The sequence below is a fragment of the Pseudophryne corroboree genome, chromosome 5 (assembly GCF_028390025.1).
Source record: "Pseudophryne corroboree isolate aPseCor3 chromosome 5, aPseCor3.hap2, whole genome shotgun sequence".
Lineage (NCBI taxonomy): Eukaryota > Metazoa > Chordata > Amphibia > Anura > Myobatrachidae > Pseudophryne > Pseudophryne corroboree.
In genome coordinates this window covers 315,114,010-315,139,588 of record NC_086448.1, presented here as the reverse complement: position 1 = coordinate 315,139,588, position 25,579 = coordinate 315,114,010, and the positions used below count along the sequence as shown (strand labels likewise).

General features: G+C 48.0%; 1 protein-coding gene across 3 annotated transcripts in view; it reads left to right on the top strand.

Annotated features, from left to right (window-relative positions):
* Positions 1 to 25,579, top strand: part of SUGCT (succinyl-CoA:glutarate-CoA transferase) — a 1,636,615-nt gene that overhangs the window by 148,313 nt on the left and 1,462,723 nt on the right. For all 3 annotated transcript variants that reach the window (XM_063924883.1, XM_063924885.1, XM_063924884.1), the window contains exon 5: positions 16,261 to 16,311. In XM_063924883.1, coding sequence (XP_063780953.1) covers positions 16,261 to 16,311 — 51 coding nt within the window. The remainder of the gene's footprint in view (positions 1 to 16,260; positions 16,312 to 25,579) is intronic.

The window sequence follows — 25,579 nt, the reverse complement described above, 5'->3', positions numbered from 1 at the left end:
ACCGAGGGTGTTCACCAAGGTGATGGCAGAGATGATGTTTCTACTCCACAAACAGGGAGTGAATATAATTGCGTACCTCGCCGATCTCCTGATAAAAGCGCCGTCCAGGGAGAGGTTACTGGACAGCATTGCTCTCTCAACCAAACTCCTCCACGATCACGGGTGGATTCTGAACCTTCCGAAATCTCACCTAGAGCCAACACGGAGGCTCCCATTCCTGGGAATGATACTGGACACGGAGTTACAAAAGGTGTTTCTTCCGTTGGAAAAGGCATTGTTCGGGATTTCCTGAAGCCAACCTGGGTGTCGTTGCATCTGTGCATTCGCCTTCTAGTTAAAATGGTAGCCTCTTACGAGGCACTTCAATAGGGAAATTTTCACGCAAGACCCTTCCAGCTCGATCTGTTGGACAAATGGTCCGGACCGCATCTTCACATGCACCAGAGGATCCGTCTGTCACCAAAGGCCAGGATCTCCTTTCTCCGGTGGCTACAGTCTTCTCACCTCGACGCAGGACGGAGGTTCGGAATTTAGAACTGGATTCTGTTAACCACAGACGCAAGCCTCAGAGATTGGGGAGCAGTCACTCAGGGGGTGCAGTTTCAGGGAAGATGGTCAAGTCAGGAAGTCATCCTTCTGATCAACATTCTGGAACTCATGGCCATATACAACGCCCTTCTGCAGGCCTCACATCTTCTTCAAGATCGGGCAATTCAGGTCCAGTCGGACAATGTTATGGCAGTAACGTACATAAACCGACAAGGCGGAATGAAAAGCAGAGCAGCGATGTCAGAGGTGTCAATAATTCTCCTCTGGGCAGAAAGAAACGCTGTGGCATTGTCAGGGGTCTTCATTCCGGGAGTAGACAACTGGGAAGCAGACTTCCTCAGCAGACACGACCTTCACCTGGGGGAGTGGGGCCTTCACCCGGAAGCGTTCAGGTGCTTGACAAGTCGATGGGGATATCCACAGATCAACATGATGGCCTCTTGTCTCAACAACAAGCTCAGGCGGTATTGTTCCAGGTTGAGAGACCCACAGGCGGTGGCGATAGACGCCCTGACAACTCCATGGGTCTATCAGATGGTGTACGTGTTTTCTCCACTTCCTCTGATCCCAAGAATTCTAAAACGAATAAAAAGGGAAAAGGTTCAAGCAATACTCATTGCTCCGGACTGGCCAAGAAGGGCCTGGTACGCGGACCTTCTGGAGATGCTCCTCAAATATCCGTGGCCTCTACCTCTTCGCGAGGATCTTCTGCAACAGGGCCCGTTCGTCTATCAGGACTTACCGCAGCTACGTTTGACGGCATGGAAGTTGAACAGCTGAATCTAGCCAGGAGAGGGATCCCTAACAAGGTTATCCCGACTATGATCCAAGCCAGGAAGGGGGTAACATCTAAGCATTACCATCGTATTTTGAAGAAATACATCTCTTGGTATGAGAGCAGAAATTATTCTGCAGTGGATTTTCATCTGGGACGGTTCCTGCTTTTTCTGCAGGCAGGCGTGGATGTGGGCCTGTGTCTGGGCTCCATCAAAGTCCAACTTTCAGCCTTGTCCATTTTCTTTCAGAAACAATTGGCTTCTCTCCCTGAGGTCCAGACGTTCTTGAAAGGTGTTCTGCACATCCAACCTCCCTTTGTGCCTCCCACGGCACCTTGGGATCTCAATGTGGTGCTACAGTTCCTTCAATCGGACTGGTTTGAACCGTTACAGGAGGTGGACGTAAAATATCTTACGTGGAAGACCATCACACTGTTGAGCTTGGCTTCAGCAAGACGTGTGTCGGAGCTGGGGGCTTTGTCTCACAAAGTCCCTATTTAATTTCCATGAGGACAGAGCTGAACTCAGAACTCGTCAGCAATTTCTTCCTAAAGTCAGCAATTTCTTCCTAAAGTGGTGTCCGCATTTCACGTCTACCAACCTATTGTGGTTCCGGTTGTCACCGACACCTCTGCTACTTCAAAGTCTTTGGATGTTGTGAGGACTTTGAAGGTGTATGTGAAAAGAACAGCTTGTCACAGAAAGACAGACTCGCTGTTTGTTTTTTATGATCCCATTAAGATTGGGTGTCCTGCTTCAATGCAGACAATTGCACGCTGGTTCAGACTTACTATCCAGCATGCTTACTCCACGGCAAGTTTACCATGTCCTAAATCTGTACAGGCCCACTCTACTAGGTCGGTGGGTTCTTCCTGGGCGGCTGCCCTGGGTGTCTTGGCTTTACAGCTCTGCCGAGCAGCTACTTGGTCAGGTTCGAACACATTTGCTAAGTTCTACAAGTTCGATACTTTGGCCTCTGAGGACCTTTAGTTTGGTCAATCAGTTCTGCAGGAACCTCAGCACTCTCCCACCCGATTTGGGACCTTTGGTACATCCCCATGGTACTAAATGGACCCCAGTATCCTCTAGGACGTAAGAGAAAATAGGATTTTAATTACCTACTGGTAAATCCTTTTCTCGTAGTCCGTAGAGGATACTGGGCGCCCGCCCAGTGCTTCGTTCTTCCTTCACTAATACTTGGTTAAGTAATGTTGGTTGAGCCGTTGCTGTTCCTGTTTCAAGTTTGGTTAGCTTGGCCTTCCTCTTGTTGTGTGTGCTGGTTCGGAATCTCACCACTATCCTTATCTATCCTTCTCTCAAAGTATGTCCGTCTCCTCTGGCACAGTTTCCTAGACTGAGTCTGGTAAGAGGGGCATAGAGGGAGGATCCAGCCCACACTATCAAATTCTTAAAGTGCCCATGGCTCCTAGTGGCCCCGTCTATACCCCATGGTACTAAATGGACCCCAGTATCCTTTACGGACTACGAGAAAAGGATTTACCGGTAGGTAATTAAGATCCTATTTGTTTCATTGTTTGATTATGAGCCCTCATTTTGGTGAATGTTAGTTTCTCTGACGTCCTAGTGGATGCTGGGAACTCCGTAAGGACCATGGGGAATAGACGGGCTCCGCAGGAGACTGGGCACTCTAAAAGAAAGATTAGGTACTATCTGGTGTGCACTGGCTCCTCCCTCTATGCCCCTCCTCCAGACCTCAGTTAGAATCTGTGCCCGGCCAGAGCTGGGTGCGCCTAGTGAGCTCTCCTGAGCTTGCTAGAAAAGAAAGTATTTGTTAGGTTTTTTATTTTCAGTGAGATCTGCTGGCAACAGACTCACTGCTACGTGGGACTGAGGGGAGAGAAGCAAACCTACCTGCTTGCAGCTGGCTTGTGCTTCTTAGGCTACTGGACACCATTAGCTCCAGAGGGTTCGAACACAGGGCCTGACCTCGATCGTGCGTTCCCGGAGCCGCGCCGCCGTCCCCCTTGCAGAGCCAGAAGACAGAAGAAGAACGATGAAATCGGCGGCAGAAGACTCCTGTCTTCATTAAGGTAGCGCACAGCACTACAGCTGTGCGCCATTGCTCCCACAGCACACCACACACTCCGGTCACTGTAGGGTGCAGGGCGCTGGGGAAGGGGCGCCCTGGGCAGCAATAATATTACCTTTTGGCATAAAATACACATAATACAGTCAGTTAACTGTATATGTGTAAAAAACCCCGCCATTAAGTTACAGAAAACGCAGGACAGAAGCCCGCCGCTGAGGGGGCGGGGCCTTCTTCCTCAGCACACCAGCGCTATTTTCCCTTCACAGCTCCGCTGGAAGCACGCTCCCCAGGTTCTCCCCTGCAGTATCCAGGTACAAGACGGGTTAAAAAGAGAGGGGGGGGCACATAAATTTAGGCGCAAATCGATACAAACAAGCAGCTATTGGGAAAATCACTTATTAGCAGTGTAAATCCCTGTGTTATATAGCGCTGTGGTGTGTGCTGGCATACTCTCTCGCTGTCTCCCCAAAGGACTTTGTGGGGTCCTGTCCTCAGTCTGAGCATTCCCTGTGTGTGTGTGCGGTGTGTCGGTACGGCTGTGTCGACATGTTTGATGAGGAGGGTTACGTGGAGGCGGAGCAGGGGCAGATACATGTGGTGTCGCCCCCGACGGGGCCGACACCTGATTGGATGGATATGTGGAAGGTCTTAACCGACAGTGTCAACTCCTTACATAAAAGGTTCGATGACGCAGCAGCCTTGGGACAGCCGGGGTCTCAGCCCGCGCCTGCCCAGGCGACTCAGAAGCCGTCAGGGGCTCATAAACGCCCGCTAGCTCTGATGGTAGACACAGATGTCGACACGGAGTCTGACTCCAGTGTAGATGAGGATGAGACAAATGTACAGTCTACAAAAGCCATCCGATGCATGATTACTGCAATGAAAGATGTATTGCACATTTCTGATATTAATCCGGTTACCACCAAAAGGGGTATTATGTTTGGGGAGAAAAAGCAGCCAGTGACTTTTCCCCCATCTGATGAATTAAATGATTTGTGTGAAGAAGCGTGGAGTTCCCCTGATAAGAAACTAGTGATTTCTAAGAGGTTACTGATGGCGTACCCTTTCCCGCCAACGTATAGGTTACGTTGGGAAACATCCCCTAGGGTGGACAAGGCGCTAACGCGCTTATCTAAAAAGGTGGCACTGCCGTCTCAGGATACGGCCGCCCTAAAGGATCCTGCGGATAGAAAGCAGGAAGCTATCCTGAAGTCTGTGTATACACACTCTGGTACTCTACTGAGACCTGCTATTGCTTCAGCCTGGATGTGTAGTGCTGCAGTAGCATGGACTGATACCCTGTCAGACAACATTGATTCCCTCGACAGGGATACTATTTTGCTAACCATCGAACATATAAAAGACGTCATCTTATATATGCGGGATGCACAGAGGGACATTTGCCTGCTGGCATCTAGAATTAATGCAATGTCCATTTCTGCCAGGAGAGTATTATGGACTCGGCAGTGGACAGGTGATGCTGATTCTAAAAAACACATGGAGGTTTTGCCTTATAAGGGGGAGGAATTATATGGGGACGGTCTCTCGGACCTCGTATCCACAGCAACTGCTGGGAAGTCGACTTTTTTACCTCAGGTTCCCTCACAGCCTAAGAAAGCACCGTATTATCAAATGCAGTCCTTTCGGCCTCAGAAAGGCAAGCGGGTCAGAGGAGCATCCTTTCTGGCCAGAAGCAAGGGTAGAGCAAAGAAGCTGCACCAGGCAGCCAGTTCTCAGGAACAAAAATCCTCCCCTGCTTCCACTAAGTCCACCGCATGACGTTTGGGCTCCACAGGCGGAGCCAGGTGCGGTGGGGGCGCATCTCCGAAACTTCAGCAACCAGTGGGTTCGCTCACAAGTGGATCTCTGGGCTGTACAAATTGTATCTCAGGGATACAAGCTGGAGTTCGAGGCGACTCCCCCTCGCCGTTACCTCAAATCAGCCTTGCCAGCTGCTCCCAGGGAAAGGGAGGTAGTACTGGCGGCAATTCACAAGCTGTACCTCCAGCAGGTGTTAATCAAGGTCCCCCTCCTTCAACAGGGCAGGGGTTACTATTCCACAATGTTTGTGGTACCGAAACCGGACGGTTCGGTGAGACCCATCCTGAATTTAAAATCCTTGAACACTTATATAAAGAAGTTCAGGTTCAAAATGGAATCGCTCAGGGTGGTTATTGCAAGCCTGGAAGAGGGGGATTTTATGGTGTCGCTGGACATCAAGGATGCTTACTTGCATGTCCCCATTTACCCACCTCAGGTTTGTGGTACAAGACTGTCATTACCAATTCCAGACGTTGCCGTTTGGTCTCTCCACGGCACCGAGAATATGAACCAAGGTAATGGCCGAAATGATGATACTCCTTCGAAAGAAGGGAGTTATAATTATCCCGTACTTGGACGATCTCCTCATAAAGGCGAGGTCCAGAGAGCAGTTGTTGGTCAGCGTAGCACTCTCTCGGGAAGTGTTGCAACAGCACGGCTGGATTCTGAATATCCCAAAGTCGCAGCTGATTCCTGCGACGCGTCTGCTTTTCCTGGGCATGATTCTGGACACAGAACAGAAGAAGGTGTTTCTCCCGGTGGAGAAGGCCCAGGAATTGTCATCTCTGGTCAGGGACCTCCTGAAACCAAAACAGGTGTCGGTGCATCACTGCACGCGAGTCCTGGGAAAGATAGTGGCTTCTTACGAAGCAATTCCCTTCGGCAGGTTCCATGCAAGGATCTTTCAGTGGTATCTGTTGGACAAATGGTCCGGATCGCATCTTCAGATGCATCGGTTGATCACCCTGTCCCCAAGGGCCAGGATGTCTCTGTTGTGGTGGCTGCAGAGTGCTCATCTTCTCGAGGGCTGCAGGTTCGGCATACAGGACTCGGTCCTGGTGACCACGGATGCAAGCCTCCGAGGATGGGGGGCAGTCATTAAGGGAAGAAACTACCAAGGACAGTGGTCAAGTCTGGAGACTTCACTACACATAAATATACTGGAACTAAGGGCCATTTACAACGCCCTGAGTCAAGCAGAGCCCCTGCTTCAAAACCACCCAGTTCTGATTCAGTCAGACAACATCACGGCGGTCGCCCATGTAAACCGCCAGGGCCCGCACAAGAAGCAGGGTGGCAATGGCGGAAGCCACCAGGATTATTCGTTGGGCGGAGAATCACGTGCAAGCACTGTCAGCAGTGTTCAATCCGGGAGTGGACAACTGGGAAGCAGACTTCCTCAGCAGACACGACCTCCACCCGGGAGAGTGGGGACTTCATCAAGAAGTCTTCACAAAGATTGCAAATCGATGGGAACTGCCACAGGTGGACATGATGGCGTCCCGCCTCAACGAAAGGGACCCTCAGGCGATAGCTGTGGACGCGCTAGTGACACCGTGGGTGTTCCAGTCGGTATATGTGTTTCCTCCTCTTCCTCTCATACCCAGGGTACTGAGAATCGTAAGAAAAAGAGGAGTGAGAACAATACTCATTGTTCCGGATTGGCCAAGAAGGACTTGGTACCCGGAACTGCAAGAAATGCTCACAGAGGACCCATGGCCTCTGCCTCTCAGACAGGACCTGTTGCAACAGGGGCCCTGTCTGTTCCAGGACTTACCGCGGCTGCGTTTGACGGCATGGCGTTTGAACGCCGGATCCTAGCAGAAAAGGGCATTCCGGATGCAGTTATTCCTACGCTGATAAAGGCTAGGAAGGACGTGACAGCAAAACATTATCACCGTATATGGCGAAAATATGTTGCTTGGTGTGAGGCCAGGAAGGCCCCTACAGAGGAATTCCAGCTGGGTCGATTCCTGCACTTCCTACAGTCAGGTGTGACTATGGGCCTAAAATTAGGGTCCATAAAGGTCCAGATTTCGGCCCTATCCATTTTCTTTCAAAAAGAACTGGCTTCACTGCCTGAGGTTCAGACGTTTGTTAAGGGAGTGCTGCATATTCAGCCTCTTTTTGTGCCACCAGTGGCACCTTGGGATCTTAACGTGGTCTTGGGTTTCCTGAAATCCCACTGGTTTGAGCCACTTAAGACAGTGGAGCTATAGTATCTCACGTGGAAAGTGGACATGCTGTTGGCCTTAGCCTCAGCTAGGCGTGTGTCAGAATTGGCGGCTTTGTCATGTAAAAGCCCATATCTGGTTTTCCATATGGATAGGGCAGAATTGCGGACTCGTCCGCAGTTTCTGCCAAAGGTGGTGTCATCTTTTCATTTGAACCAACCCATTGTGGTGCCTGCAGCTACTCGTGACTTGGAGGATTCCAAGTTGCTTGATGTAGTCAGGGCTTTGAAGATCTATGTTGCCAGGACAGCTGGAGTCAGGAAAACTGACTCGCTGTTTATCCTGTATGCATCCAACAAGCTGGGTGCTCCTGCTTCAAAGCAAACCATTGCTCGCTGGATCTGTAACACGATTCAGCAGGCTCATTCTGCGGCTGGATTGCCGCATCCAAAATCAGTGAAAGCCCATTCCACAAGGAAGGTGGGCTCTTCTTGGGCGGCTGCCCGAGGGGTCTCGGCATTACAGCTTTGCCGAGCTGCTACTTGGTCGGGTTCAAACACATTTGCAAAATTCTACAAGTTTGATACCCTGGCTGAGGAGGACCTGGTGTTTGCCCATTCGGTGCTGCAGAGTCATCCGCACTCTCCCGCCCGTTTGGGAGCTTTGGTATAATCCCCATGGTCCTTACGGAGTCCCCAGCATCCACTAGGACGTTAGAGAAAATAAGAATTTACTCACCGGTAATTCTATTTCTCGTAGTCCGTAGTGGATGCTGGGCGCCCGTCCCAAGTGCGGACTTTCTGCAATACGTGTCTATAGTTATTGCTTAACAAAGGGTTATGGTTATGTAGCATCGGTTGAGTGATGCTCAGTTGTTGTTCATACTGTTAACTGGGTAAGTTTATCACAACTTGTACAGTGTGATTGGTGTGGCTGGTATGAGTCTTACCCTGGATTCCAAAATCCTTTCCTTGTAATGTCAGCTCTTCCGGGCACAGTTTCCTTAACTGAGGTCTGGAGGAGGGGCATAGAGGGAGGCGCCAGTGCACACCAGATAGTACTGAATCTTTCTTTAGAGTGTCCAGTCTCCTGCGGAGCCCGTCTATTCCCCATGGTCCTTACGGAGTCCCCAGCATCCACTACGGACTACGAGAAATAGAATTACCGGTGAGTAAATTCTTATTTTCCTTTTTAGTTTTGTTTTTTTGGGGGGGGGGGCATTATTGATCCTGCCCTGGGCTCCAAAAACCCTAGCTACGCCTCTGCCGATTGCCTGTAAAAAAAAATGCCTTTTCTCCCGAAAACACACAGGTTCAGTGAAACCTGTGTGTTTTCGGTAGAAACAGCCCGTTTTCACACGGAAATGGGGCTGTTTCTGGGGATTTGGTGGCAGGCGAAACTAAATCCCCGATGAGCAGGACAACCTGCAGTGTCCCATGCCCGCTGCAGCAGGCTGGGACTGCAGGCATCCGGAAGCTGTCCTCGGCGCGGTGATCCCCGGCAGAGAAGCCGGGGCAGTGCCCTGACCGCAGCCCCCCTCTCCTCCGCCCCCGGCATCGGTCACATGACGAGGGAGTGGCCATGTGATTGGGGGAGCCGAAGGAGCAGCGCTACACCAGGCACTGTCAATAGCCGGCACCCGGTGCAGCATCAGGTAACCCCCGATAAGCCACCGCTCGTGCTGGCTTATCGGGGGTAATAGGATAGCCACCGGGGGGACAATTAGCCCCGGTAAATTTCCGGGGCTAATTGGATATCCTCCTTAGTGTGATCAGATAGTGACCTCTTAAATTACAGAAATAATTTGTATGTGCAATGAATGGAGGAGTATCTGTGACCCTGTTCATGGTTATTGTCACTAAAGAATTTCATGCAGAGCCAGGGTATGAGGAAGGGCACTAAATGTCCCTGATCTTCACCATCATGCCACCTGCACATTTATCAACTCTATTATTTAAAAGAGGGAATTCCCCTGTATCAAACAATGGGGGTCATTCCGAGTTGTTTGCTCAGTAAAAATCTTCGCATTGCAGCGATTTTCTGCTTAATGCGCATGCGCAATGTCCGCACTGCGACTGCGCCAAGTAAATTTGCTATGCAGTTTGGAATTTTACTCACGGCTTTTTCATCGTTCTGGCGATTGTAATGTGATTGACAGTAAAATGGGTGTTACTGGGCGGAAACAGGCCGTTTTATGGGCGTGTGGGAAAAAACGCTACCGTTTCCGGAAAAAAAGCAGGAGTGGCCGGAGAAACGGGGGAGTGTCTGGGCGAACGCTGGGTGTGTTTGTGATGTCAAACCAGGAACGACAAGCACTGAACTGATCGCAGAGGTCGAGTAAGTCTGGAGCTACTCAGAAACTGCTACGAGGTGTGTAATCGCAATATTGCGAATACATCGTTCGCAATTTTAAGATGCTAAGATTCACTCCCAGGAGGCGGCGGCTTAGCATGAGCAAATCTGCTAAAATCCGCTTGCGAGCGAACAACTCGGAATGACCCCCAATGGCACATGTTATCAGTTATATTCTGGCACTAGGGCAAACATAAGGCAGTCACCCAGGTGCCCTCTGTATTATATAAGCATAACAGTCACTTGGTTTCTTGGAACATTAACAGCAGCACTCATAGGATTTTACAAAGATGAAAATATATTTGCAAATATTCACAGTTTCTAACCAGTATTAATACATGCACAAATACATCACCACATCCAGAAGGTCAACGTTTCAGGAAAGCTATGGTCCCCTTTCCTCAAGCCATAAAAGGATATTTGTCTCATTATAAGCAAGCAAAGGGTTCACTACGGCTGGCCGGCGGTCGGGCTCCCGGCGACCAGCATCCCGGCGCCGGGAGCCCGACCGCCGGCTTACCGACAGCTTGGCGAGCGCAAATGAGCCCCTTGCGGGCTCGCTGCGCTCGCCACGCTACGGGCACGGTGGCGCGCTACGCGCGCCACACTATTTTATTCTCCCTCTATGGGGGTCGTGGACCCCCACGAGGGAAAATAATTGTCGGTATTCCGGCTGTCGGGCTCCCGGCGCCGGTATACTGAGCGCCGGGAGCCCGACCGCCGGCAAACAGAAGACCACCCCAAGCAAACTAGCATGTGGGCTTACCTGAGAAATGCCAAGTTAAGCTATATTCATGTGAGAGCGCCTGGAAGTGAAGAAGTGTGACCTGAAAGTGACGGGGGAGCGGGCTTCATCATTGCTGTTTAATGGAGCTGAGCTGTCCTGCAGTGGAAACACACACCTGTTCCTTTTCAGTTATCAGGCATCAGATCTCTCTTTCAGGCCAGTTCCTGGGGCTCCATAAGAGATTGGTTATGAGAAATCAAGAGGCCATAGAGAGATTATATTAGGCTGCGGGAGTTCATGCGTTGAAGATAAAAGGTCTCCAAACAGGTATATTGTGGTCTATGGCAGGAACCAGATTGACAGGTTTCCAGTTGCAGCTCAACTAGGAACCTTTTTCTTTTTTTTCCTTTTTTTTTTTGGAGTTATTTTGATTACATTTTTCATAACAAAACAATTAGAAATCAGAGCAGAAGTTGAGACAAAACAATGCCAAGTCACTCAACTATGCACAAAATCATAGGAACGGAGATGCAGAAAAATGGCAGCATGTGCTCTGGACTGATTAGTCAACATTTTAATTATTTGACTGTAACAGTAGGCAGGTTGTTCACTGAAGGGATGGAGAGCAGTACAATAATGAGTGTCTGCAGGCAACAGTGAAGCTTAGTGGAGGTTCCTTGTAAGTTTGGGGCTTTATGTTAGCAAATGGAATTGGGGATTTGGTCAGGAATAATGGTGTCCTCAATGCATTAGAAATACAGGCAGGTACCATCATGCATACCTCCCAACTTTAGAAAGTTGGGAGGAGGGACACATACGCGCGCCAAAGGCGTGCATCCAAAATTAGAGGGCATGGCTTTGCAGAAGTGCATGCTCACAGCATCTATTTACCACTGCTCTGCCGTGGATGAGAGCATTTCCCAACTGCCCCCCTACACACACACACACACACACACACACACACACACACACACACACACACACACACACACCAGGAGACACTGCGACCAACGGGTGGGGCAGTGAGACAGTCCAAGAAAACGAGACTGTCCCGCCAATATCGGGACAGTTGGGAGGTATGATCATCCAAAACCATCAGTGAGGTGTCTGATTGGCTTAAAATTTATTCTGCAGCAAGACAACAACCAAAAACATATAGCCAATGTCACTAAGAACTGTCTTCAGCGTAAAGAAGAACATAGAGTCTTGTAGTAATGATATGATCCCCACAAAGCCCTGATCTCAACGTCATCAAGTCTGGGATTACCGTATTTTTCGGACCATAAGACGCACCTAGTTTTTAGAGGAGGAAAACAGGAAAAAAAAATATTCTGAACCAAATAGATTCTGTTACATTGTCTTATATAGCGCAGCAAATTCCTTTGCACTTTACAATTGTAAACAGAGATAAAACAAATTGGGTAACAACAGACAGTCTTGGAGGTAAGAGGGCCCTGCTGCAAGCTTACAATCTATACTGTAGACACAGACATCAGCTTTACAGGCTCTGAGAAAGGAAGAGGTGAGGGGGGGAGAGCGGGGGGACTCACTTTATTGCCTGTCACAGCCTGTCAGTTTACGCTGCCCAAAGCACTCTACTCTGAGGAAGGAATCGGAGGAGGTGAGGGGAGGGAGCGGAGGAGTCACGTGATGCCGGCGCTCTCAGATGACGGGCTCTGAGATGACGGCAAAGCAGCAGCAGCAGACAGGACCCGCCGCTACCCGCACCCGATAACTGCTGCCTCTCCCACCCAGTGCGCTCCCACCCAGCGCATTGAGAGCGCTCCATAAGGTCTTTATTGCTCTATTCGGACCATAAGACGCATGTACTTTTCCCCCCACATTTTTGGGGAGAAAAAGTGCGTCTTATGGTCCGAAAAATACGGTACATGAAGAGACAGAAGGATTTGGTGAAGCCTACATCCATAGAAAATCTGTGATTAGTTATCCAATATCTTTGGAACAATCTAATTTGCGGACGCATCGGGAGGCAGCCTCACACATGCTGGGTGGCCCCCAGCATGTGAGGAGATGCTTTCATCTCTGAATAAGGTCCTGCGCGTGTGTGTATGCGTGTATGTGTATATATATATATATATATATATATATATATATATATACAGACACTCACTTTTGCAAAAGAAAAGAAAAAAAGACCAGCACTCACGTTTTGATGATGAAAAGAAAAAAGGGGTTTATTCCTTACAGAAGAAACATCTGGACATGATCCTAGTACTATATATATAGGTTGTCTATGGGAGACCGGCATTTGGGCTTGGTGGCTGCGCTTGCCACAGGATCTATTTCCACTCTATGGGTGTCGTGGGAATAGTCCCTGTCAGTCAGCATGCCAACTGTCAGGATTTTGAGGGGTCGGGATGTGCATATATATATATATATATATATATATATAAAAAAAAGGGGGGGGGGGGTAAGACCTTATCGCGCTATATAATATGGAGAGCTGCACCTTAGGGAAAAATACCCCCTGTTAGATGGGATATGGTATAAGAAGAAATAGAGAAAAGATTTCCCCAGGGAGCTTGTTGTCCTTTGATATGTACAAGTTTACTAATACAATCTTAAAATTGAAGTTTTATTGTTATTTAAAACATACAAATAGTAAAAACTGTTTGACAATTTGCCCAGATTGACAATAAGATATATTTGTACAAACACTGGTTGTATTGATATTATTCCATTCCAATCAAAAGACAGTAGATGTTCTTTCCTGAAGCAATGACAGAGACCCTGTCCTAACCCAACGCGTTTCGTCCTACGGACTTCATCAGGGGTATAATATGGTCAAAGGATCAAAATTTGGACAAACATCTTTCGTGTCTTCAAAGGCAATATAATAGTTTTTAAAAAAAAAATTGGACCAGATTTCACCGTATGGGATATCGATTGGAATTAAATATAACTCATTTGGTGATTATCCACTAAGTAAGGCCTGGTTCAGGATTTTAATTTCAGACCATATTGGTCAAATCAAGCGCATGAAGTAGCTATTCACTGGATTATAATCAAGTGGAGTTTAAAAAGAGCCAAACTTTTGAGATGGTGCCTGTCTCCAGTCAGTAACACTCTGAGCTGCTGTATTTTAAAAAAAAACTATTATATTGCCTTTGAAGACACGAAAGATGTTTGTCCAAATTTTGATCCATTGACCATATTATACCCCTGATGAAGTCCGTAGGACGAAACGCGTTGGGTTAGGACAGGGTCTCTGTCATTGCTTCAGGAAAGAACATCTACTGTCTTTTGATTGGAATGGAATAATATCAATACAACCAGTGTTTGTACAAATATATCTTATTGTCAATCTGGGCAAATTGTCAAACAGTTTTTACTATTTGTATGTTTTAAATAACAATAAAACTTCAATTTTAAGATTGTATTAGTAAACTTGTACATATCAAAGGACAACAAGCTCCCTGGGGAAATCTTATATATATATATATATATATATATATATTTTATGAAACACCAAGATGTTTATTCAGGCATAACAGCTTTGTGTTCTTTATATTAATTTGAAATGTTATTGAAAGAGGCAGTTAAGTTCTTTGCAAAGATTTTGAAACATGTACTCATGAAATCATCAGCTTTTTTGAAAAAAGATCGCCACCTTGTGTTCCATTTATGAAAAGAGATAGTTAAGATTTCTTCCCTTTTGTTTTGGCAAGTTCTGCCAAAGAGGTACTAGCCTGTTATTGTAGAAGTTTGTGTATTAGGAGCAGTGGCAGAATTTGTGAATGATGGACTGTGAATGATGCAAAAATATTCTTTGGGCCCCCTCCTCTGACCCACCCCAAGTTCATAATACGCCACACACCAGTGTATGACAGAGACAAGCAGTGGGTGGCAGAAAGAGACACAGAGTGACAGGGAATGTTAAAAAGTAACAGGGAGAGGCAGTGGGTGACAGGATTACAATCACACAGTCCTGTGCTGTGTGGAGAACAGGGGGTGATGTACCTTGGTAGAGGTGGGTGTTGAAAAAAGAGTGTGCTAGTGCACAGACTCTGGTCTTTCCATCCTCCAGACAGGCCTCATGCGATATCCCAAGATGGCCACCAAAGTCACTATTGAGACTGTGCAGGGGCCATCTTATTTATTATTTCTTTACTGTATATAAGACTGTGTAGTGACATGGTGGGAGACAGAAGTCTCCTACTTAACTCTTATGAGAGACCTGGTTAACACCTGCCATAAAGCTGTTCCAGCATCCCTGCACAGCTACCTGTTTGCAGTATACACTCACCATCTGGTGAGCTGTATGAAACCCCGATCCTTTCCAGCCAATGGCGTAACTATAAAGTAGGCGTCTCCCGCCCAAAATGTTTCGGGTGCCCCCCCATCCCATGGTATGGCTTATTGTCAGGGGATTGCCCGGACACCGACACAGGTCTGCGGTTCTGTTGAGCCTGTCCTGCACGTTGTTAGGGGATCTGTTCATTGTCAGGAGATTCCCCCCTTCCGTTCGCCATCGTGGATATACGGTCCTGTTACACCTGCCCCCATTAAAATTGTGCCTTCCAAAATGGCTACCACCTCCTCTAGCATACTTAATAACGTCCTCCTCTGAGGCGTTGGCCATTTTGGGAGTGACATGTTCAATGGGACCAAACAAGATGGGGCAGCAGAAAAGTTTCTCTAGGTCTGGGCAGTTGCATAACAATAGCCCCTGCAGATCCGTAGCGACCACAAGGCACTTAAGGCCTCTAAGCCACCGCAATGTCTGTGGGGTGGGCTATTGGTATGCCACTGGCTCCAGCTCCACTCCATCACCAGTGGGTATGGCTGTATCTGCTATCTATCAATAAGCCAACAGCACTAGTTAAGTAACTGGGCTGCTCATAGTTTGACTCATCCATTGGTGTCTACATATATAACTCTGTAATATCAACACATGTATATCAATAATTTCCAATAGTGGGAACACAGTGGCCACTGCTAAGTCTGAGAGAGGGCCCCACCCCTTGTGCTTTCCCCAGTTCGGCACTCGGTCAGCAGTCTCTAACAGCTGCATTTAGCCCAGCCGTGATCTGCACCCATGATAGTTACGCCTCTTATTAGGAGTGAAAGGCCTTCATTATCACTTGGTTACTGTGATGCTCCTTCCCCTCTGAATTTCTAAGCATCTGAAGGAAAATGTACCCTAGTTTGTTCATTCTACTGAAAGTATCTCTCCGGCATATTTTAAATGCCAGCTTAGTCTTATTGGTGAGATGTTTCTTTATATGGGGCCTAATTCAGATGTGACTGTTCTTGCTATTGTTGCTATCTTTTGCCGTACGCAGTTGCGATTATATAATATGGCCAGAAGCTAATCTGAGCATACGGACACCCACTGCTGTCGCATAATTTCCATCTGAAGGCGTACAACTGCTGATACATCAGTACCATCGTCGCAAATTGGGTCACGTCGCATATTCTGAGTACCTCTGAAGATGCACAGGCTGAGCTGCTCTCTTGGAACGCAAAGAGCTCTCACATAGCAAGTAAGATTGCAACTGCTAATTGATGCATGCCCAGAAAACGCTGTCTGATTGGCCATGACATACCTGCGTTTACCCGCCCACTCTCCATTACTACCCTCAAATGCCGTCTACCTGTCACTCCCTTTGTGACTAATTCCTTGCTGTGACCACTATTGCAGTTCAGTTGCTGCGCACTGCGGCTCAGGCACCAGCGCAGTAAGAAAACATAAACCGATTTGCGTTCGCATCTGAATAAGGCCCATAATGTGTATTTCACTGTTTCTCTAATTTTGTATTAATATTAGGTTTTCCTTTACTTCCTCAGAGTATAGCTGTTAATATGAAAGATCCCAAGGGAACCAAAATTATCCAAGAGGTACGTTAAACAGCTGTTTTTATATTATTTGCTGTGGTTTTAAACCTGCTTTAATTAATGTGTTAATATTATTTTATATTTAAAAATTTTACCAGTGTAATTAATGAAACCTAATGATACCAGAGTGTAGAATATTTTAACTAATACATTACAGAAAAATTAGCAGCAAATAAGAAAGCGCTCTCTGAATCCACACGTTTTAATAAAATAATACACCAAGGTGGCCGGCAATTGAGTCCCAAAAGACTGGCAAACCTGTGATCTAGTGTTGCTGTGGCTGGCTGGGTATCTGGTACACCTGTCATATTGTGTGCCTGTTTTCATCTGGGACTCCAGGGACCATCCACGTCTGGAAAATACTGTAACGTATCATTACCTATGCAGATACAGCCACAGGCATATATAGGCATGCTGCATATCGTTTTAAACAGAAGTCTGCCTGTGCTTCCTATTCTCATAGTGATGTGAATTAGATGCATTTTCGGCAAAAAAAAGATGGCCAAACCAAAACTAACGGAGTTGCACTGGACCTGTCAGCTTACTCATGCCAGGCATCTCCCACTGTGTGTCATATTGAGGCAACATGTATGAGGACACAGCTGATGAATATCCGTGTGGAAGAATCCACTCCCAGATAATGTGGCCTCCATCCTAAACATATATATTCAACATAGCAAATTAATTCTTGGTGTTATGCCCATAAATATTAAATTGCCAGCATCCTCGTCTATTTATCCTTCTGGCCTCCAATAAGGTAGAAGAGATAAAAAGCGGGATGCAGTTAATATCCCTAACAACGGGATCCCGGCAGTCGATATACTGATGCCAGAATCCTGAGGGACGCCAGAAGCTTGGCATCTAAATCCCGACAGAGTTTGTGATCCCAGTGTCAAAATACTGACAGCCAGGATCGTTCTTCAAGCGGGACGCATGCGTGTCCTGCCGCACGGTGGGGGGGTGGGGAGGGGTAAAGGCTAGGGTTAGGGTGCAGGGACGCAAAAGGTATGCAGGGGGAACCGAGGAGGGATGGTTAGGTTAAGGCACTTAGAAGGGAACTTTAGGGTTAGGCACTCAGCGGGGAGGGTTAGGTTTAGGTAGCGGTAAGGGAGGGTTAGGGTTAGGCACTCACAAGGGAGGGTTACGATAGGGGGCAGGGGAGGGTTAGGGTACTTTCCACGTGTCTGCTAGGATTCCGTTGGTCGTGATGCCGCTGTCAGTATTCTGACCGCTGGCATCCCGTCCATCGGGATATCATACTGGACCCCAAAAAGCATATGGTTGGTAATTCCGCACCCCGAGCTTGAACCCCTGGGAACGAGCAAGAAACCCCTGGCAACGAGTATGGAACCCACATCAGGAAATCCTTAGCAACAAGCATGAGACCCCTGGCAGCGAGCAGGTAGTTTAAAAAATAATTAGAAGCCTTACTGTGGGGCATAATTTGTAAGGGACATTACTGTGTGTGGGGCATACAATTGTGTCAGGGGCATAACTGTATGTGGCATAATGTTTATTGGGCATTACAGTGTATGGCATAATGTGTGGCATAATGTGTAATGGGTATAACGGTGTGTGGCATAACATGTAATAGACATTTAGGTGTGTGGCATAACATGTAATAGGCATTACCATGTGTGGCAAAGCACAATACAGCATTATTAACAGAAGTACATACAGATTTTTCATGGTATACATCAACCTAAAATAACAAATAAATTAGATAAAAATAGCATAATATATTTATTTGATTTCATTAATTAAGGAGAGAAGGACTTCTGGTGGGCGGGGCACCAAGCATGGCCGCTTTTTACATGAGCTCCAGACCTTGCTCGATTTACTTGTTTAAAATCGGGTTTTGTACTTTAAGTTTTACTCCTTGCTGTGCGATACAGCTACACTAGACTCTAGCAAGTCTTTGATCCTGCCCCTAGGTCTGGAGTCACCTTTTACACCCCAGAGTCAAGGCTACAAAGTGTACGGCATATATGACAGCACTCAACCATCTTTGGGCGCGAATGCTGGACTTGACTGATAACCTCTCCCACTGTGACTGCTCTACTTCTAGCTGTGGGCTGGTGTGCTCAGTGGTCCCAGTGATCGTGTGCAGCACCCCTGTGTATCTCCCAGAGCCAGACCATACTTATCAAGCAGTCTTCCTCCACTGCTGGTATCTGGCCCACCTCCTCGCTGGTAACTGTGGTGCTCCCCATGAATGATCTCCCCCCCTCTACACCTATATGCATAGGTGTGCGCAGGGGGGGTGCCTGGTGCGCACAGGCACCCCCTAATGTCCGGTACCCCGATCTCACATGCCTGATGCAGCGATCGCCGAGCAGGCTGATTACTGTTCCCTCTGCGCTGCACCCTGTCAGGACTGCATTACTGACCGGATGCCTGGGTTAATCAAGGGTGCCACTGCCACTGGCTTTCTAACTCCCATCTCCACCTCCATGTACCATACCCTCCAACATTTTATACATAAAAATTGGTACGAATTAGAAAAGGGTGTGTGGCCACGGGTAAAGGGGGCGTGGTCACGCCCCTTTTCCTATACTTTCATTGGAAGTTTGGAGAGCCAAAATTAGGTACAGATCTTAAAAAAAAAAGGTACTGTACATGCTAAAAAGGTCCAGCTGGAGGGTATGATGTACAAAAACAGCGTGATGTGATGTGATGACGTCATGCTGCTCACACGCCCACCCGTCACACGCCCACCTCCCTCCTTCTATTCTATGCCAACACCAGCCACTGATGAGCAGCATGCAGCCAGCGTTCAATACTGGCAGGCAGTCTGCAGCAGCATTGACACGTCACACGTTTTTCCAGCAGCAGCAGTACTAGTGTGCGACCTTCAGTGTCAGCTTGCAGGGGAAAGAGAGCGGGAGCCAGACCAGGCTGAGGAGGAGCACTGTGATACCCCTTTTCCACCTATGAGCACGGGTCGCAGCCGGGAGCCTGACACGGGTGCTACCCGGCTGCGGCCCGTGCTCAGCCCCCTTTCCCATCAGCAGTCACCAACCTGGCATATTGCCGGGTTGGTGACGCTGCTAGTGACGTGGCAGGTTGGGCGCTGGGCAGCGTTGGGAGATCACATGATCTCCCAGCGCCGCCCTTCCATCCGTTTACACTACAACCCTACCCGGATCATTCCCGTGTCCTACCCAGGTATTTACCCGGGTAGGATTCACGGGTCACTTGATCCGGGTTTTTGCGGGGAGACCCTTTTCCACCTGCAAAAACATGGGTAAATGCGCACCCCCGTGCATTTACCCGTGTTTTTTGAGCTTGTGGAAAAGGTGTATAATTGCAGTTAATGCCATCAGGGGTGTTTGATTGGTGCACATCACAACATATGACAATGCATCTGCATTATTAGGATTGGTACAAGGGTAGATATTTTATATCGCGTTGACCGTCAATAGATGATGCTAGACACACCCCTCGAACAGTGCACCACCTAATAAAATGTGCTGCGCACGCCTATGTATATATGCTGTGGCTGCTGTTTCAGGAAGCAATGCTGTCAACGTGGGAGACCCATTATTGAGCATCTGCTTTTGGTGCTTATTGTTCCTGTGAAGCTCCAGATTGTCTTGCTCTGTGAGAGGATAGTAATCTGGGAGACCCTCCCTGCTGTGCTGCTGTGCATCTTGTATTCTGCTGGCTGTTCAAAATTGCCTGCAGCTCCAGGGTGTCTGAGGTCCTCTGTTACTCGGGATTACTGTACTGGTGCATCCAGAGTGACTGCTTCGCCTGGCTGGAACGGTTCTCCTCTGCCCAGCTGTCACAGAAGTCTCCTGTCCGGAATCACCAAAGTTCTCTCTCATCTGATCACTTCATAGTCTTTGGACACTGACTCTACTGGTTCTCTTTTCACCTAAACTCCACTTTGAGCTTCCGAACATCTATGAGGCAGGATTAGTGTCCATATTATCTGATACAATAGCCTGGTTGAGGGTTTTTCTTTTGACATTTTTCATACTAGTTAATGGATATTATATTTGTTTTTCTTCAGGTTTATATGGGGCACGCTATTGATGCATCTGCTGTGTAACAGCCACATTTAAGTACATTTAAGTGAATTCAACACCGTTTTATTAGCCATACTTCAGTTTGTATGTTGTAATACTACCACCTGGTGGTACACTTGAGTATAACGACTCCTATTACAGTGGGATTATTTCATACACTTGATACTTGCAATTTCTTTTTCTAGGATTATTTCAACTTTATATCTGTGTTAATGTTATAGTGTTAGGTGTCCCCTGAGTTTTATAAACTTGCTTGACAATTAAGATTTCACTGTTTTTTTTTCTTTAAGCGAGATACGCTGTTTCTCTTTCTCGTATCATGTCTGCTCACGGGATCTCCCAATTGTAAGAGTGCTCCTCTTCACCCCCGCCCTTATCCTTCCTGTTTTGCAAACTGGAGACGTTCTGCCTTCAGTTCTCAATGTTACAGCTTTTGCTACTCATTTGGCAATGGAATTATTGAAAATTCTAACACCCTATGTAGATGAAAAATGTAATAGTCTATTGGCTCTATTTGACACTTTGATTTGATTCCTCTGCATTCTCACACCCCTTGCCCTGGCACTCTAACCAATTTCCAGAGTGACTCTGAAATTTAATGAGCCAGCTCCAGTTAATCCTAAATCTAAATATGTAGATTTGATGCCCATACCTCTTCCTGAGGATGTTGGCATAAATTTTGACTTGACACCTTCTCAACCTGTTGTTTGACTTGCTTTACAGGGGCACCCTGCTACTCTCGTCTTTGCCACTCAGGATTTACCTTGTGGGTCTGAAGTCTCATTAATGCACATGGACAGCAGACATGCCCTCAGTTTTACTGACAATTTTACCTTTAATATTCCAGATAAGATGCTGTGCTTACTTAATGGATTGAAACATACTGACTTAAGCTACAAATATTCTTTCTCTTACGTCCTAGAGGATGCTGGGGACTCCGTAAGGACCATGGGGTATAGACGGGCTTCGCAGGAGACATGGGCACTCTAAGACTTTAGATGGGTGTGCACTGGCTCCACCCTCTATGCCCCGCCTCCAGACCTCAGTTAGATCCTGTGCCCAGAGGAGACTGGATGCACTGCAGGGGAGCTCTACTGAGTTTCTCTGAAAAGACTTTTGGTTTTTTTTTCTATTTTCAGGGAGCACTGCTGGCAACAGGCTCCCTGCTTCGTGGGACTGATGGGAGAGAAGCAGACCTACTTTACTGATAGGCTCTGCATCTTAGGCTACTGGACAACATTAGCTCCAGAGGGTCGGAACACAGGTGTCGTCCTCGCTGTTCGTCCCGCCGCCGTAGTCCTCACAGAGCCGGAAGATAGAAGCTGGGTAAGTATATGAAGTAAGAAGACTACAAAGGCGGCAGAAGACTTCAGTTCTTCAGAGAGGTGCCACGCAGCGGTCGCGCTGCGCGCCATTGCTCCCACACACACACACAGGCACAGCAGGGGTGCAGGGCGCAGGGGGGGCACCCTGGGCAGCAATAATTACCTCAAATACCACTGGCACCATTGTTAGATACTGCGGAGGCCGTATATTATAAAACCCCCGCCAGTATAAAAAAATGAGCGGGACCGAAGCCCGCCGTCGAGGGGGTGGAGCTTGATCCTCCAGCACTAACCAGCGCCATTTTCTCCACAGCATGCTGCAGAGAAGCTGCTCCCGGACTCTCCCCTGCTGAACACAGTAACAGGGGGCAAAAACGAGGGTGGGGGGCATTATTTGGTGCAACCTTGTATATTTATAAAGCGCTATTTAGACTGGGACTTTTGGTTTCAGTATATTGTGGCGCTGGGTGTGTGCTGGCATACTCTCTCTCTAGGGGAGATGTACTAAGCCTGAAAAGTGATACATTTCAGAGTGATAAACTGCCAGCCAATCAGCTCCTAACTGCTATGTCACAGGCTGTGTTTGAAAAATGACAGTTAGGAGCCGATTGGCTGGTACTTTATCACTGTGATATTTATCACTTTTCAAGGCTTAGTACATCTGGCCCTCTGTCTTTCCAAAGGGCCTTATTGGGGGGCTGTCCCCATATTCATTTATCCCAGTGTGTGTGGGGGTGTCAGTACGTGTGTGTCGACATGTCTGAAGTGGAAGGCTCATCTAGGGAGGATGCAGAGCAGATGGTGGTGGTGTCTCCGTCGGCACAGCCGACACCTGATTGGTTGGACATGTGGAATGTGTTAAATGCGAATGTGACTTTATTACATAAGAGATTGGACAAAGCAGAGTCGAAGGACAAAGCAGGGAGTCAATCCATGGCTTTGGCTGTGTCACAAGACCCTTCAGGGTCCTATAAACGTCCCTTTTCCCAGGTAGCTGACACTGATACCGACACGGATTCTAACTCGTGTCGACTATGATGATGCGAGGTTACACCCAAGAGTGGCCAAGAGTATTCAATATATGATTATTGCAATAAAATATGTTTTACATATCACAGAGGACCCTTCTGTCCCTGACACGAGGGTCTGCATGTTTAAGGGGAAGAAACCTGAGGTAACGTTTCCCCCATCTCATGAGCTGAACGCTTTATTTGAAAAGGCTTGGGAAACTCCAGACAAGAGACTGCAGGTTCCCAAGATAATTATTATGGCGTATCCTTTCACCTCAAAGGACAGGTTATGGTGGGAATCCTCGCCCACGGTGGACAAGGCCTTGACGCGCTTATCCAAAAAGGTGGCGCTACCGTCCCCGGACATGGCGGCCCTAAAGGATCCTGTGGATCGCAGGTAGGAAACTACCTTAAAATCAATTTACGCGCATACGGGAGCCCTACTCAGGCCTGCAGTAGCATCGGCATGGGTTGGTAGTGCAATTGCAGCGTGGGTAGATAACTTGTCATCGGACATTGACACCTTAGATAAGGATAGTATTTTGTTGACCTTGGGTCACATTAAGGACACAGCGTTATATATGAGAGAGGCTGCGAGAGATATTGGACTGTTGGGTTCAAGAGCCAATGCCATGGCAGTTTCTGCTAGAAGGTCCCTGTTGACCCGTCAATGGGTGATGCTGATTCAAAGAGACATATGGAGGCTTTGCCTTACAAGGGTGAAGTTTTATTTGGGGAGGGCCTCGCGGACCTGGTTTCCACAGCTACCGCGGGTAAGTCTTCTTTTTTGCCTTATGTTCCCCCCACAGCAAAAGAAAACACCTCAATAACAGATGCAGTTCTTTCGGTCGCATAAGTTCAGAAAGGGTCGGGGCTCTTCCTTCCTCGCCAGAGGTAAAGGTAGAGGGAAAAGAACACCAGCTACAGCTAGTTCCCAGGAACAAAAATCCTCCCCGGCCTCTACAAAATCCACCGCATGACGCTGGGGCTCCGCTGCGGGAGTCCGCACCGGTGGGGCCACGTCTTCGTCTCTTCAGCCAGGTCTGGGTTCAGTCGGGTTTGGATTCTTGGGTGATCGAAATAGTATCCCAAGGCTACAAACTGGAGTTCGGAGAGGTGCCTCCGCTCCGATTTTTCAAATCGGCCTTGCCAGCTTCCCCCCCAGAGAGGGAAACAGTTTCAGCTGCCATACAAAAGCTGTGTCAACAGCAGGTGATTATCAAGGTTCCCCTAGGGCAACAGAGAAAAGGGTTTTATTCAACCCTGTTTGTGGTCCCGAAGCCGGAGGGCTCGGTCAGACCAATTCTGAATCTAAAATCCCTAAACCTGTATTTGAAGAGGTTCAAATTCAAGATGGAATCTCTCCGGGCAGTGATCTCCAGCCTGGAAGGGGGGGATTTTATGGTGTCACTAGACATAAAGGATGCATACCTTCATGTCCCCATATATCCTCCTCATCAGGCGTACCTGAGATTCGCTGTACAGGATTGTCATTACCAGTTTCAGACGTTGCCGTTTGGGCTTTCCACGGCCCCGAGAATTTTCACCAAGGTGATGGCGGAAATGATGGTGCTCCTGCGCAAGCAGGGGGTCACAATTATCCCATACTTGGACGATCTCCTGATAAAGGCAAGATTGAGAGATCAGTTACTAAGGAGCGTGTCTCTCTCCCTGAGAGTACTACAACAACACGGCTGGATTCTAAATCTACCGAAGTCGCAGCTGGTTCCGACAACTCGGCTGTCTTTTTTGGGCATGCTTCTGGACACGGAAAGAAAGAGGGTTTTTCTCCCTAGGGAAAAAGCCCAAGAACTCCAGAGCATGGTCAAGGCCCTGCTGAAACCAAAAAGAGTGTCAGTTCATCAATGCACTCGAGTATTGGGAAAAATGGTGGCGGCCTACGAGGCCATTCCTTTCAGCAGGTTCCATGCGAGAACTTTCAGTGGGACCTTCTGGACAAGTGGTCGGGGTCCCATCTACAAATTCATCAGAGAATAAGCCTGTCCCCCAGGGCCAGGGTGTCTGTCCTGTGGTGGCTTCAGAGTGCTCACCTTCTAGACTCGAGAGGGTCGCAGGTTCGGCATTCAAGACTGGGTTCTTGTGACCACAGACGCGAGCCTCCGAGGATGGGGAGCAGTTACACAAGGAAGAAATTTTCAAGGAATATGGTCAAGCCAGGAGGCTTGTCTGCACATCAATGTGCTGGAATTAAGGGCCATATACAACTGCCTACAACAAGCGGAGAATCTTCTTCGCAACCTACCCGTTCTGATTCAGTCAGACAACGCCACAGCCGTGGCGCATGGGCGGAAAATCATGTAAGTGCTCTGTCATCAGTCTTCATTCTGGGAGTGGACAACTGGGAAGCAGACTTCCTCAGCAGACACGATCTCCATCCAGGAGAGTGGGGACTTCATCAAGAGGTCTTCGCGGAAATAACAAGTCGTTGGGGACTTCCTCAAATAGACATGATGGCGTCACGCCTCAACAAAAAGCTTCGGTCGTATTGTTCCAGGTCGAGGGACCCTCAGGCAGTGGCGGTGGACGCACTAGTGACACCGTGGGTGTTTCAGTCGGTCTATGTGTTCCCTCCACTTCCACTCATCTCAAAAATATTGAGGCTCATAAGACGAACAAGAGTGCAGACAATTCTCATTGTTCCAGATTGGCCTCGAAGGGCCTGGTATTCAGATCTTCAGGAAATGATCACAGAAGATCCGTGGCCTCTTCCTCCCAGGTAGGACCTGTTGCAACAGGGGCCCTGTGTGTTCCAAGACTTACCGCGGTTACGTTTGACGGCATGGCGGTTGAACACCAAATCCTAGCTAGGAAAGGTATTCCGGGGAAGTCATCCCTACTCTAATCAAAGCTAGGAAGGAGGTAACGGCAAAGCATTATCACC